Raw genomic sequence first — 24,399 nt, forward strand, 5'->3', positions numbered from 1 at the left:
TACCATATCTTCTGACATTACTTTTTGCCCAATAAAGACACATGTATGGTTACTTCTGCTAGTATGAGTGATGTCTTTCTGCCTCAGGATTGCAAGTACCCAGGGACTGGAGAGGGTGTGGCAGGGAAACCTACTGCTGCAACTCGGCCCTGGTTTGTCCTCATGGACGAGGTGTTGGGACAGAGGCCCTCCAGCAACCCACCTGTCCTGATCACCTCAATTGAGGAGGACAGACCAGGGCCAAGTTCAGCAGTGGGTAGCCAGTCGGTGGAGGAAGTCAGGGAGGATCCAGTGGCAGGGAGAGGCAGAAGGAAGAGGAAAGCTGCTGACCAGCTCGTGGACCTCATAAGAGAGGACATGAGACTGCAGAGGGAGGCAGAGGAGGGGGGGGAGGAGCTGAGAGCAGGGAGAGGATGGACAGGCTGTTCTCCCTCCTGGAGAAATTTGCAAATAAATAAATGATGAAAAAAATGTTTTGAAATGTTTTATTTTAATAAGAATATGTACAAAGAAAAATTTCAAAAAGGAAATGCTGGCGCTAACTAAAAAACTATTTACAATAACAAGCAGGGAGGTCCTGGCAGTGCTGGTTAGGTTGGCTGGGATGCCACAATCGAGATCCTGACTTGAGGGTGGTCTCCAGAGAGCTTTCCATGTCCACCGCATCATCCACTGATTGGGTTTGCAGGGCTGGCAAAGTCGACGGCTGCCGTGTCACTATTGTCATAAAGAGATGGAAATAAGTAGCAGGAATCACCATTAATTCTTTGCAACTCAAGCTACAGTATTTACCTGTTCTTTAACTTACCTCTATAAATACTGGTAATCAGGGGGCACTTCCTCCAGGGCAGACACCTCGGCTGACAGTCGGTCCCGCCAGGTTGCACCACTGGTTGCCTCCAACTCCATCTCCCCCTCATCCTCTGGCTCATCCTCCGCAGGCTCTTCCTCTGGGTCCACGATGTCCCCAACCCCGAGGCAGATGTTGTGGAGGATGGCACATGATGTAATGACCTTGTAAAGAGTAAAGATAAATTATAAATCACTTTATAATTTAGTAAGTGTAAAAATAAATCATTCAGTGTTATAATTACTCACGTATGGTGCAAAGGTGTGGTGCACTTCCAGCGCTTGCAGGCACGAAACCTGCTCTTCATCATCCCAAAAGCAAGCTCTATTACTGAGCGTGCCCGGGAGTGATAGTGATTGAAGTGCTGGGCTCCCACACCTCGCAGCGGTCGTTTGTAGGGAGTGATGAGGGGGAGTGGATGTTGAAGGCAAGGGTACCCACCATCAGCCAGAATGAAGTGCCCTGGAGGAGGGTACAGTGACCTCTTGTACAGTGGGCTGTGTCGGAGCACCCGGGAGTCATGAACTGACCCCGGCCAGCCCACGTATGTGTCAATGAAACGGCCCTGATGGTCACAGACAGTCTGCAGGATTATTGATGGAAATAATTTCCTATTTTTGTAACAGTGACCATCAGGGCCGCTTGGTGGCTTTATCCTGACATGGCAGCCGTCGATAGCACCTGCAGCTTTGGAAAAAGCTTGGTGTCTTGCCAGTCCTGCAAACCCACGAGACACAGCTTCCAGATCTGCTCCAGCTGTTGGGAGGCGGATGACAGGATGGCGAATGGCCACCACCTCCTCAGTGACTCTGCGGATGATGCGGTGGACAGTGGAACGGGGCATTCCAAAAACTCTGGAGACCACCCTGTATGATGCCCCAGAGGCCAACCAAAACAAAAAAACAAGGGTCTCAATTGTGGCACCCCATCCATGCCTCCTTTCCTGCTGTAGGAGACCTAGAAGCACTGCCAGGGCCTCCCTGCTGAGGCGGAAATCCTGCCGGGTGTCCTCACCTCCAAAATACCTGTCCAGCACAGGCACTGATAAGTTGATGTCACAGTACAGTAGCCTGTGCTGGTGTAGGGAAAAAGAGGGAAAAGTCAGCACAATATATGCAGACACACATACTGTATGTATACATATATATTTTTCCAAATATATACATATATATATATATATATATATATATATGCACATAAAATTCAAATTTATTTGAATAGCTCAATGCAAACAGCACCTGCTGACTAAAGTGCTTCAGAAAAAAGCAGATACAACAATATAAAAATGCAGTAGGAGGGCAACATCTATTTTTATTGCACGATGTTATGGTCATTTCTTTAAAGGAAAATATGTTTTAATAATAAATGAAGGTCAGTTACATTTGTCAACAATGGCAGAGAAGCTGGGACGGCAAGAGTAATAGATGTGGCCTTTTACTTTACATTACAAATGAATTTAATTACACGGGTTTCAACAGTATTATTTTCCATTGAAGTTAACGTACCTGGACAGGGTGCGCTCTCAGCCCGAGGAGAGCTCGTCTGGTTCGCCTCCTCGACATGTTCTCGCTCTCAAAATAAAGATAAACGAATAAAAAGAAAAGTAAAATTTCAGGTTCCATGTTTTTGGGGTTGTTTTTTCTGAACGAAGAAAGATTAGCGGGAAAAATTTGATCACAAGCGGTAACATCTGCAGTTGCTAGGCAACAGGGCACTGGAGCACTATGGGAAATTTTCGTTGGCTAGGTAGGCTGTCCCATTTCACGAAAGTTAAGCGGCCTTCGAAGTGTGCAGACTACGGAGGACACTCTAGCCTACGTAGTCTGCGCACTTCGAAGTGTGCAGACCCTGAATTGGGACACACCGTCGCTTAGCTTTTGCTAACTTCCGGGAACTTTTGAGGGGCTCCATACGCCGCCATTGCTGTGAAAAAACTGAACCATTGCAGTGAACGGAGATGGCGCCACTCTCTCTCTAGAGGCACTCTACTCTACATTTAGCCCACGTCTAGAAGCCCCACCCCTTAATTTGAATATAAGGATCCGAAATAAAACAGAAGCACGAAATAGGCGCAGCACAATGTGGTGCTGCACTATATGTTGCTCCCAAAAATTACTCCAAAATAAAAGTGTCCTCATGATCCCAATTAAATAAATTAATGCATATATATATATATATATATATATATATATATATATATATATATATATTTATATATATAATAATTTAGTTATTTTTCTATTTATTTAATTTTGAATAAAACGGCTTTCCATAAAAGTCCAGACCTGGATCTGATCTAAATGCTGTGGAGGACTTTAATCAAACTTTGGATGAAAACCTCAATGAATTAAAGCAAAGCTGTAAAGAAGAGTGGGTAGTGAATCTGATAAGATTAAAAAAACAATCCTCTACTAAAATACAATCAGCAAAAACACAAACACCTGCCGTCACTGAGCACTTTGCTAAAGCACAGAGATCCCTTGTTGGACTTGTTTCAGCTTTAGTTCCTCATTATTTACTGCAGATCATGATGTTTCAGGCATATTAAGGAAGTGAGTATTTATAGTAAAAACATGAGGACCTCTCAGAGTGAACAGATATAAGGATTTTACTGAGAACTAAGCCCCCATAACTTCACTGTGTCTGCTTTGTTAGAAGAATCCTATTTTAACCCTTGTGGCTGGCCCACCAAAAATGTTTTACATAGCCTACTATTTCCCTACATTTTCGTAGAGGTTTCCTAAAAATGGTTGTATTGTAGGAACCACTAGAGGACGCTACTGGTAAACCTGTTCATTTACGTCAGTCAGGTGATGGACACCAACCCAGCGTTGTTTTCGTCAACGCTGACAAATTTATTTGGTTGACGAACCTTTTTTTCATGACGATAACTATAACTACTAAAGATGAGATGAAAATGTTCTAGGGCTGATTGTCCGACTATAAAAACACGACATTTCTGCTTTGTGGGAGCAATCTGTCAATCAGCGATGCTGCTGCACCTTGGCCACGCCCACCACCTGATGTACAGCGTCACACAGACAAGCAGCTTATTCATTCATAGTTAACCTTTCCCGTTTTCCTCTTCTGACGGTGGTTGGAAGACATGGAGATCCTTGTTCTCCAGGGCTGAAGCAGCTTTCTCTTCGGGGTGAACTCCCTCCTCTACACGTGTTAACGGGGTGAAACAAGGAAGGAAGGCAGCGGCTTTATTACAAGACCTCGTTCACACTTTTACACCACTTCTCCACTCTCTTCACTCCCGATGCAAGTTTCTCTCCGCGTGCACGTCCACTCACGCTCACACACACACACACACTGAGCTGGCTGAACCACACACACAGCAGTTAGACACATTCCATAACACACAGATGCATCATGGCGGCAGCGTGGATGAAGCGACGAAACGATATATGGACATATTTTAACTATAATCCATCATTTCTCTGGCAGACCAGGTCACGCTGAGCATGTGTTCCTCATCCTTTGCTCATATTTTGGACATGTGTGTGTTCAGGGTGGGGTTTTACACTTCAGAAAAGTCTCAGAAATAAAGCCACAGTTACCAAAGTCAGGATGTTGTTCTCTTTGCTTTTTAGGAGTAACTGATTCCAGTATTTGCTGTTGGTTAGAAACTTTCTAAGTCTAAAAACATTCCTTTTAATTTAGTTATTATTGATGAAAATAACCAAACACAATGTGTTGCTCTATGTTGAACTTATAGACCTGATGTTTTCTTGTGTGACATGTTTGTATGATGAAGTCGGGCATCAGTTCATGAAAAAGGTGAAATATAGAAATAAAAGTTTCTGTCCAACAGCAGTTAAGTAACACGGCAGCATTTCATCCCTGTTGATGGGAAAGTCTCGGCTAAAGCTTTCAGTCTGGTAAAGGATCTGGTTATTATGTAAAAGCATTAAGGTTAACTTGTTTTATCAATTACTTGTTATAACCTGTCAACCTAGATTCCACTTTTTAATACGTATTATTGACCTAAATTCATTTGTTAAAAACTTTTTTTATTTGACTAAAACTATCAAACTTAGAAACAACTAAAACGTGACTAAAATGGAGATGCTGCCAAAAACAACACTGCACTAACCAGTAACTAAATTAATAAAGATTTCTCAACTTTAATTTCTGTGACTGGATATTCATCATGATTTACTCAAACCTTTACAGTAACAGCAGTTAAACACTGGGTGACCATGTTATTTAAGCAAAAACAAAACTATTGGAACTACAGTAGAAACAAATTGGAGCCTTTATTGGAATGTTGCAAGGCATTAAATACACAAATTTCATTCTTGTAATTTGGCATCAATAATAAAAAAAGGAAAAAAAAATCTATTATATTCAAACAACACTGTTCTGCCCGTCTCTGACTTCCTTTCTTTAACCTCGGGTTCTTTTTATTAACGGCATCTGGAGGATGAAGACATGCTAAATCGTGTAAGAAGAACTTAAAGTCCGACAGCGCTGACGTGTGGGGAATAAAATCTGCTAATAAATCCTACATATCAAAGCTGAACTACAGGTTAAAATAATCTGGACGCTGGATTTCCAAATACACCTTTATTATTAAATATAAACAAGCTCTGATGCACACGCGTGTGCTTGAAACTGAAAAGGCTGAAATTGAAAGAAAAATGTCCTGAAACATTTTCTATCAAAAAAATGGCTGCCATCATTATTATCATCACTACCCACATGTCACATGACATCCAGAAATTTAAAATTGTTGAGACTTACAAACTGTTTTCCCTCATTTTTAAAAGAAAAAAGCAAACTGAATATTCCGTCCTTGTCCTCCTCGACCCTGCCATGATGTCTACCGAGACCTGGTAGGCCTGAAGTTAAGACATCACCCCGAACACCGGGTTGTGGCGACAGATGCTCGGTCCGATCTCCTCATAGTCCTTTTTGGTGTGGCAAACCTGGTAGAACTCGGGCTGGGGGGATAAAGAAGAAGTTCAGGGGCGGCAAGAAAACATTGACTATGTTGAAGGTCAGAGGTGTAAACTAAGACTGGAGGTTTTTATTTTCATTTTCTTATTTCAGTGACTTTAAACAATAACATCTGTGCTTCTAAAGAAACAGAATATATAAACTAGGAATGTTTCTGTTTGTTTCTTCATCATGTAAACAGAAAAATGGATCCACTGTATCAGCGCGGCGTCTAAGACTACAGGGCTGGTCAGACATGTTTCAGGACAACACCTGACACATGACATCATCAGACCAGGGCGACACCTGGCATCATCAGACCAAGACGACACCTGACATCAGACCAGGAAGATCACCTGGCATCATCAGACCAAGACGACAACTTACATCATCAGACCAGGGCGACACCTGATACGACATCATCAGACCAGGGCGACACCTGATACGACATCATCAGACCAGGGAAACACCTGGCATCACCGGACCAGGACGACACCTGATACGACAACATCAGACCAGGGCGACACCTGACATCATCAGACCAGGACGACACCTGATACGACATCATCAGACCAGGGCGACACCTGATACGACATCATCAGACCAGGGCGACACCTGGCATCACCAGACCAGGACGACACCTGATACGACATCATCAGACCAGCACGACACCTGATACGACATCATCAGACCAGCACGACACCTGACATCATCAGACCAGGACAACACCTGACATCATCAGACCAGGGCGACACCTGATACGACATCATCAGACCAGGGCGACACCTGGCATCACCAGACCAGGACGACACCTGACATCATCAGACCAGGACAACACCTGACATCATCAGACCAGGACGACACCTGGCATCATCAGACCAGGACAACACCTGGCATCATCAGACCAGGGCGACACCTGATACGACATCATCAGACCAGGGCGACACCTGATACGACATCATCAGACCAGCACGACACCTGACATCATCAGACCAGGACAACACCTGACATCATCAGACCAGGACGACACCTGGCATCATCAGACCAAGACGACAACTTACATCATCAGACCAGGGCGACACCTGATACGACATCATCAGACCAGGGTGACACCTGGCATCACCAGACCAGGACGACCCCTGATACGACATCATCAGACCAGGGTGACACCTGGCATCACCAGACCAGGACGACCCCTGATACGACATCATCAGACCAGCACGACACCTGACATCATCAGACCAGGACAACACCTGACATCATCAGACCAGGACGACACCTGACATCATCAGACCAGGACAACACCTGACATCATCAGACCAGGGCGACATCTGATACGACAACATTAGACCAGGGAAACACCTGGCATCACCAGACCAGGACGACACCTGATACGACAACATCAGACCAGCACGACACCTGATACGACATCATCAGACCAGGGCGACACCTGATACGACATCATCAGACCAGCACGACACCTGACATCATCAGACCAGGACGACACCTGGCATCATCAGACCGAGACGACAACTTACATCATCAGACCAGGGCGACACCGGATACGACATCATCAGACCAGGGCGACACCTGATAGGACATCATCAGACCAGGGCGACACCTGATACGACATCATCAGACCAGGGAAACACCTGGCATCACCAGACCAGGACGACACCTGATACGACAACATCAGACCAGCACGAAACCTGATACGACATCATCAGACCAAGACGACACCTGACATCATCAGACCAGGACGACACCTGATACGACATCATCAGACCAGGGCGATACCTGGTACGACATCATCAGACCAGGGTGACACCTGACATCATCAGACCAGGACGACACCTGATACGACAACATCAGACCAGGGCGACACCTGACATTATCAGACCAGGACGACACCTGATACGACATCATCAGACCAGGGCGACACCTGATACGACATCATCAGACCAGGGCGACACCTGGCATCACCAGACCAGGACGACACCTGATACGACATCAGACCAGCACGACACCTGATACGACATCATCAGACCAGCACGACACCTGACATCATCAGACCAGGACAACACCTGACATCATCAGACCAGGACGACACCTGGCATCATCAGACCAAGACGACAACTTACAACATCAGACCAGGGCGACACCTGATACGACATCATCAGACCAGGGCGACACCTGATACGACATCATCAGACCAGGGCGACACCTGATATGACATCATCAGACCAGGGCGACACCTGATACGACATCATCAGACCAGGGCGACACCTGACATCATCAGACCAGGGCGACACCTGACATCATCAGACCAGGACGACACCTGATACGACATCATCAGACCAGGGCGATACCTGGTACGACATCATCAGACCAGGGCGACACCTGATACGACATCATCAGACCAGGACGATACCTGATACAACATCATCAGACCAGGGCGACACCTGATACGACATCATCACCAGGACGACACCTGACATCATCAGACCAGGACGACACCTGATACGACATCATCAGACCAGGGCGACACCTGATACGACATCATCAGACCAGCACGACACCTGACATCATCAGACCAGGACAACACCTGACATCATCAGACCAGGACGACACCTGGCATCATCAGACCGAGACGACAACTTACATCATCAGACCAGGGCGACACCGGATACGACATCATCAGACCAGGGCGACACCTGATAGGTCATCATCAGACCAGGGCGACACCTGATACGACATCATCAGACCAGGGCGACACCTGATACGACATCATCACCAGGACGACACCTGATACGACACCATCAGACCAGGACGACACCTGATACGACATCATCAGACCAGGACGACACCTGATACGACATTATCAGACCAGGACGACACTTGATACGACATCATCAGACCAGGACGACACCTGATACGACATCGTCAGACCAGGACGACACCTGATAAGACATCATCAGACCCTGCATGGTAGCTTCCACCATCAGTGTGTGAATGTGTGTGTGAATGGGTGAATGTGAAGTATAATCTAAAAATATATGTCAAGCGCTATATAAGTAAAGACCATTTACCATTTAACTTTTATTCTGGACCGCTGGTGTCGCCGTTTCCCATTTCTCCAGACTTACGCCAGGGTCACAGTAGCCATGAAGGGGAGGGACATTCTCCCACCAAGTCTGGTTTTTAGAAATCCCAGAAGCTGACTAGAACTGGCATACACCGGTTTCTGTATGTACGCCAGCTGTAGAAATGAGGCCCCTGCTTGTAGCTTAAACTGACCAAAGCTCTGTCCCTCTCCTATGAACAAGTTTTATAGATGAACATGGAAACTTATTCAGATTAGTTAAGATGTTATTAACATAATTTATCCAAGAATTGTAATGTATACCATAATCTATCTGGACCCACTGCGAGATTTAAAATACAAACACTCCAGTTCATTGCATTTTTTTCCTGAACGTAGAGAGGACCAACATGCACTTCAGTGCAGCATCACCACCTGTCCTGCAGAGTTTAGATGTTTTAATGCTGCAACACACCTGATCCACATGACAGCTTGTTTAGTTCTGCACAAGTCTCTAATGACCCACTAATAATCTGACTCAGGTGCATAGCAGCAGGTAATCATGTAACATCTGCAGGACAACGACTCAACTAGTCCACAGCTAATGATCAGAAAAATCTTCATATTTTTTTAAAGGGCTTTAAATAACTCTGCGAGATGAGGACAGAAACAATTCATTTAAACTTTTTAAAATAAATGAAAAAATTCAGCATTTTAAAAAATTTAGATCCAGTACTTGCAGACCCAATAAATGTTTCTTATATTCCTCAATCATGAGATAAGTGAATTTAAGACTGTAACTTAATAAATGAAAGAGTTAAGTGAATGGAAACTGTTGGTCTACTCACCCAGTGGAGCCAATCTGATGAGGTAACATAGTTAATATGCTGCTATCGCTCTAAGCTCGTTGCTAACATCGGTGCTATTTGCTTTATATCACAGTGACTAAACTCTCCAGGTGTGTTTTAAAGTGGATGAAGGTGGATGTGGTGGATCCAATTTGCTGCTGCTTTTATTAAGTTTTAATACCCAAAAGTTACAGCAATGGAGAAACAACAGGAGACAGAGAAGATAACAAAGAAATATCTTTGTTCACGGAGTCTCAAATTGCAAGTCTCAAGTCACTGGAAAGTCCCAGACTCAAGTCCCCATCTCTGACATGACATGATCAGACCAGGACTAGTTAGATATGTTATGCTGCGGTGTACCCACCGCTACTGCTAGATATGGTCTCAGTAGATGGAGATGAAGGAATCAGCATCACATGATTGGACCTAAATGTCCTACAGTCATGATTTAACATCAGTGGAGATTCAACCGTTTATATTTTCTCTAAATTTCACCCTGAACGGCGTTTTTTTTAAATTGTGAAACATTATAAACATTTAAAAACCTAACCAAACATATTAATCATGTTACGCTAGATAAAAGCTGGGTTTGGTGTGGGATTACATATACTTACAGTTGATGCCAACATGGATCCACCAAACCACACAGCATATCTCTGCATGTGATGAGTGACCACCTGGACGTCGATTGGTTTGGGCTGCAGAGGAAAACAGAGAAGATACTGGGACTAGTAAAATCATCCTGGCGGAGGAAGAGATTTACTAATGCAATGGTGAGAGGAAGAAAGAACTAGAATAAAACATTTTATGGTTATTCTTATTTCACAGCTGTCGTAATAGAGAAAATACTTACTCAACCATCAACGAACATATTTCAGCTTTATCTTGTTTTTTAAAAAGGACGATGCATTAATAAACATAAAATGTATATATGCAGGATTATAGCAAAGCTAGTTTCTGTCTTTAGTCCCTTGGCAGGTCATAAATACAGCCAGATGGGCTCAGGGGTACGAAGGAAAACCATCTTCACTCAACACAAGTCCACGGCTGCATCCAGAAACACGCTGAACTGGATGTTGACCTGGTCGATAAACTAAACACTGAACTGGACACTGAACTGGACGCTGAACTGGACCATAAACTAAACGCTGAACTGGACGATAAACTAAACACTGACCTGGTCGATAAACTAAACGCTGAACTGGACGATAAACTAAACGCTGAACTGGACGATAAACTAAATGCTGAACTGGACGATAAACTAAACGCTGAACTGGACGATAAACTAAATGCTGAACTGGACGATAAACTAAACGCTGAACTGGACGATAAACTAAATGCTGACCTGGTCGATAAACTAAACACTGAACTGGACGCTGAACTGGAAATCTGTTTTCTGTTTTCTGTCTGCCTTCTACCTGAAACCTTTAGACTGTATCCTTTTGTGCCTGCTCAGATGAAATGAGCTCCTATCATTTCATTTGCAGACCCCTGCATCAACATTATTATTTAGGCAGAGGTCACACAATGTGTTGTTGACCACTTCTTGATCTGCGCTACAGATAAAACCTGTTCTTACTTTGAGTTTGCCTCCACTCAGCTCCTCGCTCGTCTTAAGCCGGGCATCCACGGTCCTTTTCAGGTCTCTCTGCAGGCGGCGCCCAAAGTCCCTGAACATGGTGGAGCCTCCGGACAGAACAACGTTCTGGGGAAGAAAAAGGTTTGGAGGATTAGAGAGCGCTGATAAACAGTGATGGACGGGTGATGAGTCAGCTTACTTTGTAGAGAGGACGTCTGACGTCGATAGGGCAGTTCTGGATGACCTCGTCTACCACCTCAGAGATGGGCTGGGTGAAGTCAGGGTTGGCAAACTACCATGGCGAGGAAGCAAAGATGTGTCAAGCTGGAAGGTGACATGAGTTACAGCAGCTCTGACCCTGTCTTATTGCTTTTATTCTTTATCTGGTTTCAGCTTCTAAAGAGGTGCTACATCCAACAAACCCACAACTGTACAACTCTTCAACCATGGCTTTATTACAAACTGTATAATATGAAGGTTCTCCCAGAAGACCAGAGGTCCCTGTGGATGTCCCTGCGGAGATCTGCACATCCCAGACTGACCTCTGGGTGGAAGAAGATCTCAGGTCCCAGGAAGCGCTCGTAGCCCACGTCGATGGTGAACTCCTTTTTGCTGATGGCATTGATGCCTGTGTACTGTTTGATCCACTTGGAGCCATCTGTGTCGTACTTGTTGAACTCTTTGACCAGATCAGGGCACACGTAGCTGAAGCGTTCCTGAGAGTTGATGTAAATCAGAGAAAAGGCATGACTGACCAAAGGAGAAGCAATAATGGAAGCAACTGCAGATAAAATGAAGAGTTCTTTCTTCATGACACTGGCTGTAAAAAAGCAAATTCTGATTAAAAAAATACAATAATTCTGGGCCCATCAATCCATCCAGCTGCTAAAAAAGATCAAATCTTCTTTGTTTTATCATCGTTAACCCATTCAGACCTGATGAGAGTAAAGTTTGTAGAAGACAGGGACAGTAAAGATGTCTGACTGTAAGCAGGAACAAACAGGAATTCCTGGCTTGTTCCAGCTGAATGCAGCAAAGAGTGAGTGTTCATCACCCTCTACAGAATATCTCTCCATCCTGAGAGCTATCTGCATCCAGGTCAGTCTGATGGGGCTAGGTAGGCTGTCCCATTTCACGAATGGTAAATGGTTTTGGAGTAAAAAGACTATGTAGGCCACTCCATAGCCTACGTAGTCTGTGCACGCCTGTGTAGAGCCTGAATTGGGGCACAGCTGTAGGTGATGCATCCATCACTGTGAGGCATATGTCAAAAACCCAGTAAGGCTACGGTTAGCTGAGGAAATGCAGCAGAGATCAAGGTTTGGATCTAAACTATCACATCCCAAGCCAGACCCCTTAGTGGCTTATGAATGCTGCGTCTCACAGTGAACCAACAGTTTTCTTCTGCGTGACTCACCTCTCTCAGTGTAGAGTTTAGAGTTGAGCTATTAACCAGCTGATTGGCTCCCAGTGTGTTCATAAATTCAGCCTGAAATTCAAACGATGTCTAACTTTACTTTCACTATGTGTCCACCTGGCTGTCCTCAGGAGCTCTTCCTTTGGTAAACCTTTGTTTCAGTATGAAGTAGGGTTCGGTATGTCACTGATTTCCTGAATTCATTCGATTTAATATTGATTCATTTACAGCTAACTGTGTAACACCACCAATTTCTATTGAAATAGTAATGACAGATAGGAATGTAAAGGAAGTCCATACTGGACGTTTCCATGGCAACATGGAAAAGAGCCGACCCACATTCCAGGCCACTTTCTGGACCTGGTTCTGTCTAAAGGTGGTGATATTTCCTCTGCTGTGGTCGCTGACTCAGCCTTGTCTGAGCATTTCTGTATTTAGTGTGATTTCCTGATTACTCAGAACGTCCAACCAGCTGCTCCTCGGTTAGGAAGAGGAACATGAATGAAAGAAGAGCTCAGTGTGTGGAAGGCAGAGCTGTGTTAACAACCAGAGCAGAGTCAGCTGATGGACTCCTGCTTCATCTTGAATGTAATGGAAGCTGTGGCCCCGATAAGAACCAGGAGCACCTTGAGCAAACAAAAACCAGCATGGAGAACCACCACTGTGGTCACCACCCTAAAGAGAGAAAGCAGGAAAACTGAGCGGAAGTGGTGGAAAACGAACTTCAGACTGACTCTGAGCTGTAGAAACAAAGCCTGTGTAGCTACAGGGTGTGCAGAATTATTAGGCAAATTGTATTTTTGAGGATTAATTTTATTATAGAACAACAACTATGTTCGCAATGAACACAAAAGACTCATAAATATCAAAGCTGAATATTTTTGGAAGTTGGAGTGGGGCTATTTTAGTTTTAGTATCTTAGGAGGATATCTGTGTGTGCAGGTGACTATTACTGTGCATAATTATTAGGCAACTTAACAAAAACCAAATATATACCCATTTCACTTATTTATTTTCACCAGGGAAACCAATATAACAACTCAAAATTTACAAATATACATTTCTGGCATTCAAAAACAAAACAAAAACAAATCAGTGACCAATATAACCACCTTTCTTTGCGAGGACACTCAAAAGCCTGCCATCCATAGATTCTGTCAGTGTCTTGATCTGTTCATGATCAACATTGCGTGCAGCAGCAACCACAGCCTCCCAGACCCTGTTCAGAGAGGTGTACTGTTTTCCCTCCCTGTAGGTCTCACATTTGATGAGGGACCACAGGTTCTCTATGGGGTTAAGATCAGGTGAACAAGGAGGCCATGTCATTATTTTTTCTTCTTTTAGACCTTTTCTGGCCAGCCACGCAGTGGAGTACTTGGATGCGTGTGATGGAGCATTGTCCTGCATGAAAATCATGTTTTTCTTGAACGATGCTGACTTCTTCCTGTACCACTGCTTGAAGAAGGTGTCTTCCAGAAACTGGCAGTAGGACTGAGAGTTGAGCTTGACTCCATCCTCAACCCGAAAAGGTCCCACAAGCTGATCTTTGATGATACCAGCCCATACCAGTAAACCACCTCCACCTTGCTGGCGTCTGAGTCGGAGTGGAGCTCTCTGCCCTGTACTGATCCAGCCACGGGCCCATCCATCTGGCCCATCAAGACTCACTCTCATTTCATCAGTCCATAAAACCTTAGAAAAATCAGTCTTATGATATTTCTTGGCCCAGTCTTGACGTTTTATCTTGTGTGTCTTGTTCAGTGGTGGTCGTTTTTTCAGCCTTCCTTACCTTGGCCATGTCCCTGAGTATTGCACACCTTGTGCTTCTTGGCACTCCAGTGATGTTGCAGCTCTGAAATATGGCAAAACTGGTGGCCAATGGCATCTTGGCAGCTTCACGCTTGATTTTCCTCAGTTCATGGGTAGTTATTTTGCGCCTTGTTTTTTCAACACGCTTCTTGCGACCCTTTTGACTATTTTGAATGAAACGCTTGATTGTTCGATGATCACACCTCAAAAGCTTGGCAATTTTAAGAGTGCTGCATCCCTCTGCAAGACATCTCACTATTTTTGACTTTTCAGAGTCTGTCAAATCTCTCTTCTGACCCATTTTGCCAAAGGAATGGAAGTTGCCTAATAATTATACACACCTGATATAGGGTGTTGATGTCATTAGACCACACCCCTTCTCATTACAGAGATGCACATCACCTGATATGCTTAATTGGTAGTAGGCTTTCAAGCCTGTACCGGTTGGAGTAGAACAACATGCATAAAGAGGATGATGTGATCAAAATACTCATTTGTCTAATAATTCTGCACACACTGCATAACTGAGCTGTGAAGGCCAGAGAGCTGCTTTTATCTGGAAAGATCCACAAGAACGTCAACAATTCACTCTGTTTGCTACGATGGAAAACTTCCAGTTCAGCCCAGAGCTCCTCTCCACAGAAATAAAACCAACTTTTTTAGCCAAAACATTAAAACCATCAGGCTCTAAAGATGGCTGCCATTAAGTCCCTCCCATAGACGCCTCTATAATGAACTATAGACCATCTCTGACCTCTTTTATATCCAGATTACTGAGAAAGTTTCACCAGCTTCATAACTTTTTAAATAAAAGTGGAAATCTGGATAAATTTCAGTCTCATCACAGCCCTGAACCAGCTCTGGTCACAGTGGTAAAAGATTGGTTCTGGTCAAGTATCAGTCCTGGTTCTCGTCTAGTATCAGTCCTGGTTCTGGTCTAGTACTAGTCCTGGTTTTTAGTCAAGTATCAGTCCTGGTTCTGTTGGATCTCAGTGCTGCGTTCGATACTGTAGATCACAGAATCCTGTTGCACAGGCTGGAAAACTGGGTTGGACTTTCTGGAGCGGTCCTTAACTGGTTCAGGTCCTGTTTAGAAGGCCGGAGTTATTTAGTTCCGATCGGCAGCTATGAATCTGAGCGAGTGGCCATGACTTGTGAAGTCCCCCAGGGGTCAGTCCTTCGACCTCTTCTGTTCAACTTGTATCTGCTCCCTTTGGGTCAAATATTACAGAACTATAGCATTAATTATCAAAGTTATGCTGATGATACACAACTTTATGTGTCTTTGCCACCAGACGACTGCAGTCCAATAGACTTATTGGGTCAATGTCTGGAGCAAATAAACACCTGGATGAAGGAGAATTTTCTACAATTAAACTAAGACAAAACTAAGATTATTCTGTTTGGTAGCAAAGAGAAGAGGGTCAGCATTGGCAAACACCTGGAGACTCTGGCTCTTAAAACCACCGACCAAGTTTGTAACCTGGGAGTGTTGATAGACTCAGACCTGACTTTCAGCAGCCACATCAAAGCTTCACTAAGAAGCTTTTTACCAGCTCAGAAACATCAACAGAATTAAAAGTTTAATCTCCCAGAAAGACCAAGAGAAACTCCTCCATGATCCATCTCCAGTAGGCTGGATTACTGTAATGGTCTTTAACAGGACTTCCTAAAAAGAGCATTAAACATCTGCAGCTCATCCAAAATGCTGCTGCTGGAGTTTTAACCAGGACTAAGAGATCTGAACACACCAGTTATCAAATCTTTACACTGGTTTCCAGTTTATACTGGTTTCCTCCTCCCCCCAGCCAAGTCTGCGACCTTACTTCTGTGAGGTGGTGGTGCTAACCACCACACCCCCGTCCAGCCCTTAAATGACGTACGTATGTACATAGTGACATCACTTCCTGTTGCTGTTAGCTGCTCATGTGAGCAGTAAAAGGCTGCTGACTTCTTTACAGGTGAATGTAATCCACACTGGTGAATGAAAACATCTGATGAGAGATGAGAGAAGCTGACTGGACAGAGGCGACACAAGAAACCAGGTGTGTGTATATATGCTAATATCCTGTTGAGCCTCGGAAAGACATGTAGGAGTAGGGTCACGTTACTGGAAATGAGGACGTATAAAACAAAAAAATCTATCTCCAGGATTATGAATTTGAATTTCCCTTTGGGATTAATAAAGTATTTTTCATTCATTTCATTTCATTTCATTTCATGAATCCATATTGGATTCAATATGGATTTAAATCAATTAAAATTGATAAATCGATTTTTTAAACCCAGGCCTAAATCAACGCTGACAGATATAAAATCACTTAACACAGCTCATCCTCGACCAATCACAGCTCGCTGTGAGGTAAACATGGAATATTAATGAATGAAAATCCAGTAGAAGCAGAAGTGTCGCTACCTTCACCGCCTTGGCCGTCTCCAGCGACTGCTCCGGTGGGATGCCCACCTCCCTCTCCCTGAGCAGCTGCTGGGTGAAATAAGTGATGTCACGTCCTGCGATGGGAATGTGCTTTATACAGCTGCCAATTACATAACCTTCAGCCTAAGAGTGATAGAAGAGTCAGAGACAACGAGACAGACGAACAGGGGTTGTCATTTAACATGTTCAACAGAAACATGGTCAAAAATACTAGGCAGCAGTGAAAAATAAAACAGCAGTTTCCAGTTAGAATGCAAGATTTCTGGTTAATCTGAGGCTGGCTGTTTTTTGTGCATTATCAGCAGTGGTTACAGATGCTGATTCAGTCAACCAACCTCTGAAAATACATTTTCTAAAACAGAGTAACTCCCTCCAACATCTGCAAGACTCAGGCCTGCCTCTTCCCAACTTAATCTGGTTACTCAGAAGGAGAAACAAGAGAAGGTCCTGTATAAAACCAAAATATAACTCAATTACATCCATTTTATGCTGCCATCTGAGTTTATTAGCTGTTTAATAATCACACTGAACACGATCCTTTTAAACTGCAGCTCTGAACAGATCAAAGCCAACTGAACATGTCTCTCCTAAATAAACTGAAAGATTAAACAGATGCTCACAAAACTTCCAGAAATGACCTGCTGCACTGAAAATAAATAACAGAAGAACACAGTGGCACAAAGAGCAGAAAGCCTGCAGCGTTTGATCCCAGAGGCGTGTTGACATGTTTGACTCACCACAGGAATCACGTGGGTAACGCCGTCTCCACTGTCAATGACGGTGCCGGTAAGTGTCCTCTCTCCCACCTGTCTGGATGTCCAGGAGGCCGCCAGAGCGAGCACCGCCTGCCACGCACATCACATCAGTCCATACTGCACTTTTTCATCAGACTCTTAGGAAGGACTTTCACATGTGAAGGTATGATTCTGACCTGCACAGCGATGTACAGCCCTGGTACATTGAAGGACTCAAACATAATCTCAGCGGTGTACTCTCGGTTCTCAGGTGTGTTCAGTGGCGGCTCCGTCTGCAAACAGGACAGATGCTCTGTAATAAACTCACATCACATACATAACATCAAAGTACCTGTAAAATATGGCACTCATATCTAACATTTGTCCAGACAGTAAAAGGAACCAATCCCATCATTTACAATGTGTGTCCAGACATGGGCATGCAGAATACAACAATTTCAACAGGAAGGACAGTACAACAGCAGGAGCCAAACATGCAAGCTTGTGGCTAAATATGATGTCAGAACCAACCGTGTGTCTTAAAACCCTTACCAGGAGGAAGTAGTGGTCCTCCGGCTCCGCCCTGAGGTACTTAAAGATGATTTGCTCCATGAAGCGCTCCATTAGATCCCAGTCTTCCACAATGCCATGGCGGATTGGCCACTGTGGCCACAAAAGTTCACTTCATTAGAGTAACACCCATAAGACGTCAGGATGATGGAAAAATACAGAAAACTATATAAAACTAAAAGAGATAGGAGAAGGAAGTGAATCTGAGCCACAGTTTCTGTTTACCAATGGCAGGGAACAGGGATGCTTGCACATAGTCTCAGGTATACCCTGAAGCTGATATTTATGAATGTCTGGCATGCTTGGTTCAGTTTTAGGTCAATAAGCTGGAATGAAACCATCAATGGTCAGGTTCTATTTATTCTCTATCAAAGCAAACCTGAAGCAAACCTTTGAAAAGCCACAAAAACTCCAAATTAAATCACTTTCCTGTTAACTAATCTGAAGCAAAGAAACTGGTCTGCACTGTCAGTAAAGTAAGCTAGGCCGCAGCGTCGGCAGGGGAAGCTAGGCCGCAGCGTCGGCAGGGGAAGCTAGGCCGCAGCGACGGCAGAGTAAGCTAGGCCGCAGCGTCGGCAGGGGAAGCTAAGCTGCAGCGTCGGCAGGGGAAGCTAGGCCGCAGCGTCGGCAGAGGAAGCCAGGCCGCAGCGTCGGCAGGGTAAGCTAGGCCGCAGCGTCGGCAGGGGAAGCTAGGCCGCAGCGTCGGCAGGGGAAGCTAGGCCGCAGCGACGGCAGAGTAAGCTAGGCCGCAGCGTCGGCAGGGGAAGCTAGGCCGCAGCGTCGGCAGAGGAAGCCAGGCCGCAGCGTCGGCAGGGTAAGCTAGGCCGCAGCGTCGGCAGAGGAAGCTAGGCCGCAGGGTCGGCAGAGTAAGCTAGGCCGCAGCGTCGGCAGGGGAAGCTAGGCCGCAGCGTCGGCAGGGGAAGCTAAGCCGCAGCGTCGGCAGGGGAAGCTAGGCCGCAGCGTCGGCAGGGGAAGCTAAGCCGCAGCGTCGGCAGGGGAAGCTAGGCCGCAGCGTCGGCAGGGGAAGCTAGGCCACAGCGTCGGCAAGGGAAGCTAGGCCGCAGCGTCGGCAGGGGAAGCTAGGCCGCAGCGACAGTAGAGTAAGCTAGGCCGCAGCGTCGGCAGGGGAAGCTAGGCCGCAGCGTCGGCAGAGGAAGCTAGGCCGCAGCGTCGGCAAGGGAAGCTAGGCCGCAGCGTCGGCAGGGGAAGCTAGGCCGCAGCGACGGCAGAGTAAGCTAGGCCGCAGCGTCGGCAGGGGAAGCTAAGCCGCAGCGTCGGCAGGGGAAGCTAAGCCGTAGCGTCGGCAGGGGAAGCTAGGCCGCAGCTTCGGCAGGGGAAGCTAGGCCGCAGCGTCGGCAGAGGAAGCTAGACCGCAGCGTCGGCAGAGTAAGCTAGGCCGCAGCGTCGGCAGAGTAAGCTAGGCCGCAGCGTCGGCAGGGGAAGCTAGGCCGCAGCGTCGGCAGGGGAAGCTAGACCGCAGCGTCGGCAGGGGAAGCTAGGCCGCAGCGTCGGCAGGGGAAGCTTGGCCGCAGCGTCGGCAGGGGAAGCTAAGCCGCAGCGTCGGCAGGGGAAGCTAGGCCGCAGCGTCGGCAGTGAAAGCTAGACCGCAGCGTCGGGAGAGAAGGCAACGTAACCAGAATTAAAAGTCTTCAGCAATGTCACAGAACATCTGTTAAAATTAGATAATATTATACACATTACACTGCTACCCTGGACGGAGGGAAAAAAGAAAAAGTCCCCTCTCACGCTGCTTCTTGCTCAAAATGCCTTTAAACATTACATGTACAGTCAATGTTTAGAAGTTTGACGCGTCTGTGACCGATCCAAACCATCAGGGTCGTGTACCTTAGTGGAATATGTGGGTTTATCTACTGCTTCATCTCCAATGTAGAAATCCAAGTCATCCACCCCCTTCATCATCCTCCGCTGGGCCTGGTCTCCCACCTTGGCCGACTCTTTGATGGCGATACCTGACATGAGGGATAATTTTAAAGGGTAATAAATAAGAGGGTAAACTTTCTTACAAAGTCATTTAATCAGTAAAGATTAAAGAAGTTGAGTCATATCTGAAGAAGTTGCAGCTTTTTAAATAAATGCTTGTCAGCATCACGTTTCTTCTCTTGTTAGCCTGCATAGACGGATGTATGGAAAGTCAAATACCCACATGATGGAACGATGAACTGTGGCTCTGTGTTCCCAGCATAGCCCAGTTTGGTGTAACTGGAAGAGAAAAGACGCTGTTGTTAGGAGAAAGTGGAGGAAATATAATGAAATATCTGCAAAACTGCACGGGTGTTCTCACTTCTGTGAGATACTGTACCAACTACACAGAGTATCTGCTTTTCCTATATTATTTATTCTTAGGAATATTATGGAGTAAAAGTGACAGTGAATTAATTAAATATATCATTAAATAATTACATAAATGTGTCATTAATTCATTAAAATACCAATTAATGTATGTAAAAACATAAATAATTGTTTTACTATTAAATTATTTCATGGTCCTTTGTTGCAGAGCATCATGAATTGATTTTATCTGTAAGCCTAGTCCATCAAACTCAGTGGGCGGGGCTAATGCTAGTCCAGTATGATCCACTGCTTTTCAGGGAGACGGTGAGAAACATCTTAGAACTAGCAGATGATGTGGAAGCAGGACCTGCTGACCCAGAGCATGTAGCAGGAAAAGCCCAGAATTTATTGAAGTTGTTGGACTCATTTCGTTACTTTTTGACCAAAATATTGATCATAGAGTGACTGTAAGTTTAGAAGAAGTACTCCACCGCTTCTCTGGAACCAGGATACAACAGGCAGAACACACCGGATCCGGGACGTTTGACATACCGGCTGCAGCTCTGGAGCACCAAGAATAAGTTTTGTTTAGAGCTTCCACAATCAAACCTGCAGCTTCTCTCAGCAGCTCCTTCTCCGCACGCTGCCTGCTATTTTGCTGTGGTTAATAAAAGTTTGTTCTATGGGTTTGGTTAAAAGAGTATCTAAACCAACGTAAAGGAATAAAACCACACAGTGTATCAGGACGTGTTCACTGGCTCTGCACTGATCTACGACCTGGAGAGCATTTGCTTGAATAACCAGGTGTCAGGATCCGCCCACTGAGTTTGAAGGCGGCGGCGTGGCTCAGCAAGATAGAGCGCTCGTCTTGTGACCCGAGGGTTGCCGGTTCGATCCTCGGCCAAGTCGGGTTCATGTCGAGGTGTCCTTGGGCAAGACACCGAACCCCCAATTGCTCCTGATGGGCCGTGGTCGAGCGCCTTGCATGGCAGCTTCCGCCATCAGTGTGTGAATGTGTGTGTGAATGGGTGAATGTGATGTATAATGTAAAGCGCTTTGGGTATCATCCCAGGTACATTAAAGCGCTGTATAAATACCATTTACCATTTGAAGGACAAATAAAACAAATAAAATTATTTAATTATATATGTTTTTACTTTCATTCATTTGTATTGTAATGAATTAATGATACATTTAATAACACATTTTTTTTTAATTATCATTTTAATATTATATATTTAATTAAGTCATTGTGTCACTTTTACTCCTCCATAGAATATGAGCAAATAAAGATTCAATTTATTTATTTGTTTATTTTATTGATCTGGAAAGTTGAATGACAACAACTACAAGGAAAAGCAAGCAATGATCAGGAAGGGGCCAGGAATAAATAATTATTTCATTCTGCTCCTTTTCAGACTTAACAATAGCTGCTAGTTAATTTGAATTAATCTTTCTTTTTTTAAAGACGGGTAGAAAAACAAAGCCACTTAAAACCCAGTCTGGGTTGATGCCACAGATAAACAACTCAATACCAACTCAGACATAGCGGATGATGACTTTTCTGATCATGTCCAGCTCATCCTGATGTCCCGCTGACCCGTCAGTCAGCAGATGATCTCCACCTCGCGACTGAAGAGGCCGCCATGTTTGTTCAAACCCAACAGAACACCACAGACCAGAGTTCAAACTGGAATCATCAGATTCCTCATTCACGTTTTCCAACGTGCTCCTGCAGGTCTTCGTTGCCAGGACAACAAGGTTGCAACTCTTCCAGAATCTTCCAAAACTACATGACCAACTGTGGACCAGCCTGGTGTGGTCCTGGTCACTTTGGAGCAAATCTGGCAGATTTTACTGCCATTAACAAAAAGAAATCACTTGTTAGTTCAACAAAAACATGAGCTGGTATTTGGAGACAAAGGCTGTCATCTGAATATGCTCATACCACAGAAAAGCCTCGGCATGCCTTCCTAAACCTGCCTAGACAAGTTTAAAATTCGCTTCACATCAAACAGTGGACATCACGGACAGCTGGAGCTTCTCTGGAAAAGTATAGACTTTTTACATAAATATGCTTGTTTTCTGTGGAAACTGATGCAAAAACAGATTGGTTAACAAATGTCTGCTTCACACTGCCTGAGGTTTATTAATAATAGCTGTCACACATTATGCAGCTTTTAAGGTCTGAAGACAAATTACTCCGCCCAACCTTTCTGCTGCAACAAATCCTGAGATCCATGAGCTGGCCATGCAATGCTAGTTCTGCACAAAGACAAGAACATTACCAGCACCCTGATGTGGCTGTCATCTAATAATAGCAGCAGGCCACTTGTAGAGGGTTGGTGCACAAAAGGAAGTACAGCCGTCATGGTTTGGACATCATGAGCATGACTCAGAGACATCTGTTGAACTCTTCAAAGCCCCCCAAAATCTGTCAATAACTGGCACATAGCGGCTCTGCAGCATGTCAAAGCTTCCAATAAAAAATTAATTAAAAATAAATGCATCAAGAAACCAAATCTCTCTCAATCTGAACCGTACACTTGTTTCCAAGCATTGTTTCTATACATCTAACAACCCCGAGTGGCTGAGGAGAAGGCAAAGTGAGGAGTGATGAGTTCAAGTCCCTACATGCAAGCAATTCTAACTATTTTCAGCATCCAGAACTAAATTACCACACTGAATATTGCTACTGTACTGGTAGAAACACATTTACCTCAAGAGTAGACACACTAGGAACCATTGTGTGCATACAATTACAGAGACAGCTGTGCTTTAGTTATTTTACAGAGAACTATGTAGTTCCACTGTAGGAGAGGAGGTATGAATCCATGCAAGCAGGAATAGATGAAAGAAAATCTAGCTCTAAACTCCTGTTTCTGGGCTCCAAAGCAACTTAAAAGACAACCTGAGGTCATAATCCAGGATAGTTTGTCATAAAAAAAGAATCAAAGGCCTAAAAAGATGGTAAATTGCACAAGTCAGTTAATAATCATGCTCGGACGCAGAGTTACAACCATATATGGACTAAAAACAGTGAATGAGGAAGTATTTGGTGTATAGGAAGTCCTAGTGCGCATGCTCAGATCTACATCAGTTCGCAAAAACGTTTAGGTGTTACTTCCGTAAGTCTCGGTTCCTTTATAGAAGTACGGATTAGTGATGTAAATCTGTCAAATTATGGTAAACTGTAGTGGTAGCAACTCACAACTCCGAATAAAATAACCAACAGGAAATGATCGCTTCCTCGCTTCAACAACTTGAAAATAGCAATAAATTTCCTCCAAGATGATAACGTACCTCGACTGATGATGAAAGTATATAAAAGAAAAATAACGAACAGCAAACATAGGTGGTGTGCACCTGTAAGAAGCTAATATTAACTGACTGGGTTGTAGGGTTTTAACTGACAGTAATACTTCTCACTTAACTGTCTGTTAGCATGTTAGCTTCCTGGTTAGCTGTCAGCAAAACATACCAGTTGTTACAGCTGCTGACAAAGACAGTGACCTACCCATCTACCTACCGAACTACCTATCTACCTACCTACCTACCTACCTACCCATCTACCTACCTACCTACCTACCAATGACACCGGAGCCCCGCTCCACACAGCGGATTGAGAACTTACCCTGTGCCGCAGTCGACAACACACGCCGGTAACCGTCCAGCCATCTCTGTCCAGAATCTCTGGGGTTATTGAGGCGGTACGTGTTGGTGGATAGCCAGCTGTGTCGGCTGGAGGATAATGAAAACTCTCCACAGGCGGAACCCTGAGCCCGCACTGTACCGTTTCCACTTCCGCCTTCTGCTTCTGGAAGGCAGGGAGAA

At 44.7% G+C, this 24,399-nt stretch overlaps 2 protein-coding genes and 1 long non-coding RNA gene across 3 annotated transcripts; all 3 read right to left on the reverse strand.

Moving 5' to 3' along the window:
* Positions 1 to 414: 414 nt before the first annotated feature.
* On the reverse strand, positions 415 to 2,647 carry LOC121650001 (putative nuclease HARBI1). The gene is made up of 5 exons (XM_042001202.1): positions 2,356 to 2,647; positions 1,099 to 1,925; positions 809 to 1,014; positions 559 to 717; positions 415 to 434 (listed from the first exon to the last, which is right to left on the reverse strand). Coding segments are annotated over exons 1-5 (1,311 nt in total). The 5' UTR covers positions 2,473 to 2,647; the 3' UTR covers positions 415 to 432.
* A 2,444-nt stretch (positions 2,648 to 5,091) lies between these two features.
* Positions 5,092 to 24,399, reverse strand: LOC121650002 (actin-related protein 3-like). Its single transcript, XM_042001203.1, has 12 exons — positions 24,200 to 24,399; positions 20,438 to 20,493; positions 20,119 to 20,243; positions 18,256 to 18,366; positions 17,901 to 17,996; positions 17,707 to 17,814; positions 16,949 to 17,092; positions 11,849 to 12,022; positions 11,506 to 11,598; positions 11,307 to 11,432; positions 10,342 to 10,425; positions 5,092 to 5,802 (listed from the first exon to the last, which is right to left on the reverse strand). The coding sequence occupies exons 1-12, from the start codon at positions 24,241 to 24,243 to the stop codon at positions 5,707 to 5,709; spliced, it is 1,257 nt and encodes a 418-aa protein (XP_041857137.1). The 5' UTR covers positions 24,244 to 24,399; the 3' UTR covers positions 5,092 to 5,706.
* Positions 5,809 to 10,335, reverse strand: LOC121650004. Its single transcript, XR_006012195.1, has 5 exons — positions 8,315 to 10,335; positions 8,167 to 8,259; positions 7,652 to 7,959; positions 6,688 to 6,775; positions 5,809 to 6,412 (listed from the first exon to the last, which is right to left on the reverse strand). It is a non-coding gene; the product is annotated as an uncharacterized LOC121650004 (long non-coding RNA).

The sequence above is a fragment of the Melanotaenia boesemani genome, chromosome 12 (assembly GCF_017639745.1).
Source record: "Melanotaenia boesemani isolate fMelBoe1 chromosome 12, fMelBoe1.pri, whole genome shotgun sequence".
NCBI lineage: Eukaryota > Metazoa > Chordata > Actinopteri > Atheriniformes > Melanotaeniidae > Melanotaenia > Melanotaenia boesemani.

What these genes read in the sequence shown, in the direction of transcription:
- LOC121650001 (XM_042001202.1), bottom strand. Translation starts at nt 2,472, where the DNA reads ATGGAACCTGAAATTTTACTTTTCTTTTTATTCGTTTATCTTTATTTT. An exon ending in ACCACACCTTTGCACCATAC is followed by an intron (nt 1,015 to 1,098) that starts GTGAGTAATTAT and finishes ACTCTTTACAAG; the next exon opens with GTCATTACATCATGTGCCAT. An exon ending in GATTACCAGTATTTATAGAG is followed by an intron (nt 718 to 808) that starts GTAAGTTAAAGA and finishes TTATGACAATAG; the next exon opens with TGACACGGCAGCCGTCGACT.
- LOC121650002 (XM_042001203.1), bottom strand. Translation starts at nt 24,243, where the DNA reads ATGGCTGGACGGTTACCGGCGTGTGTTGTCGACTGCGGCACAGG. An exon ending in GTTGTCGACTGCGGCACAGG is followed by an intron (nt 20,494 to 24,199) that starts GTAAGTTCTCAA and finishes TTTCTCTTCCAG; the next exon opens with TTACACCAAACTGGGCTATG. An exon ending in TCAGACGTCCTCTCTACAAA is followed by an intron (nt 11,433 to 11,505) that starts GTAAGCTGACTC and finishes TTTCTTCCCCAG; the next exon opens with AACGTTGTTCTGTCCGGAGG.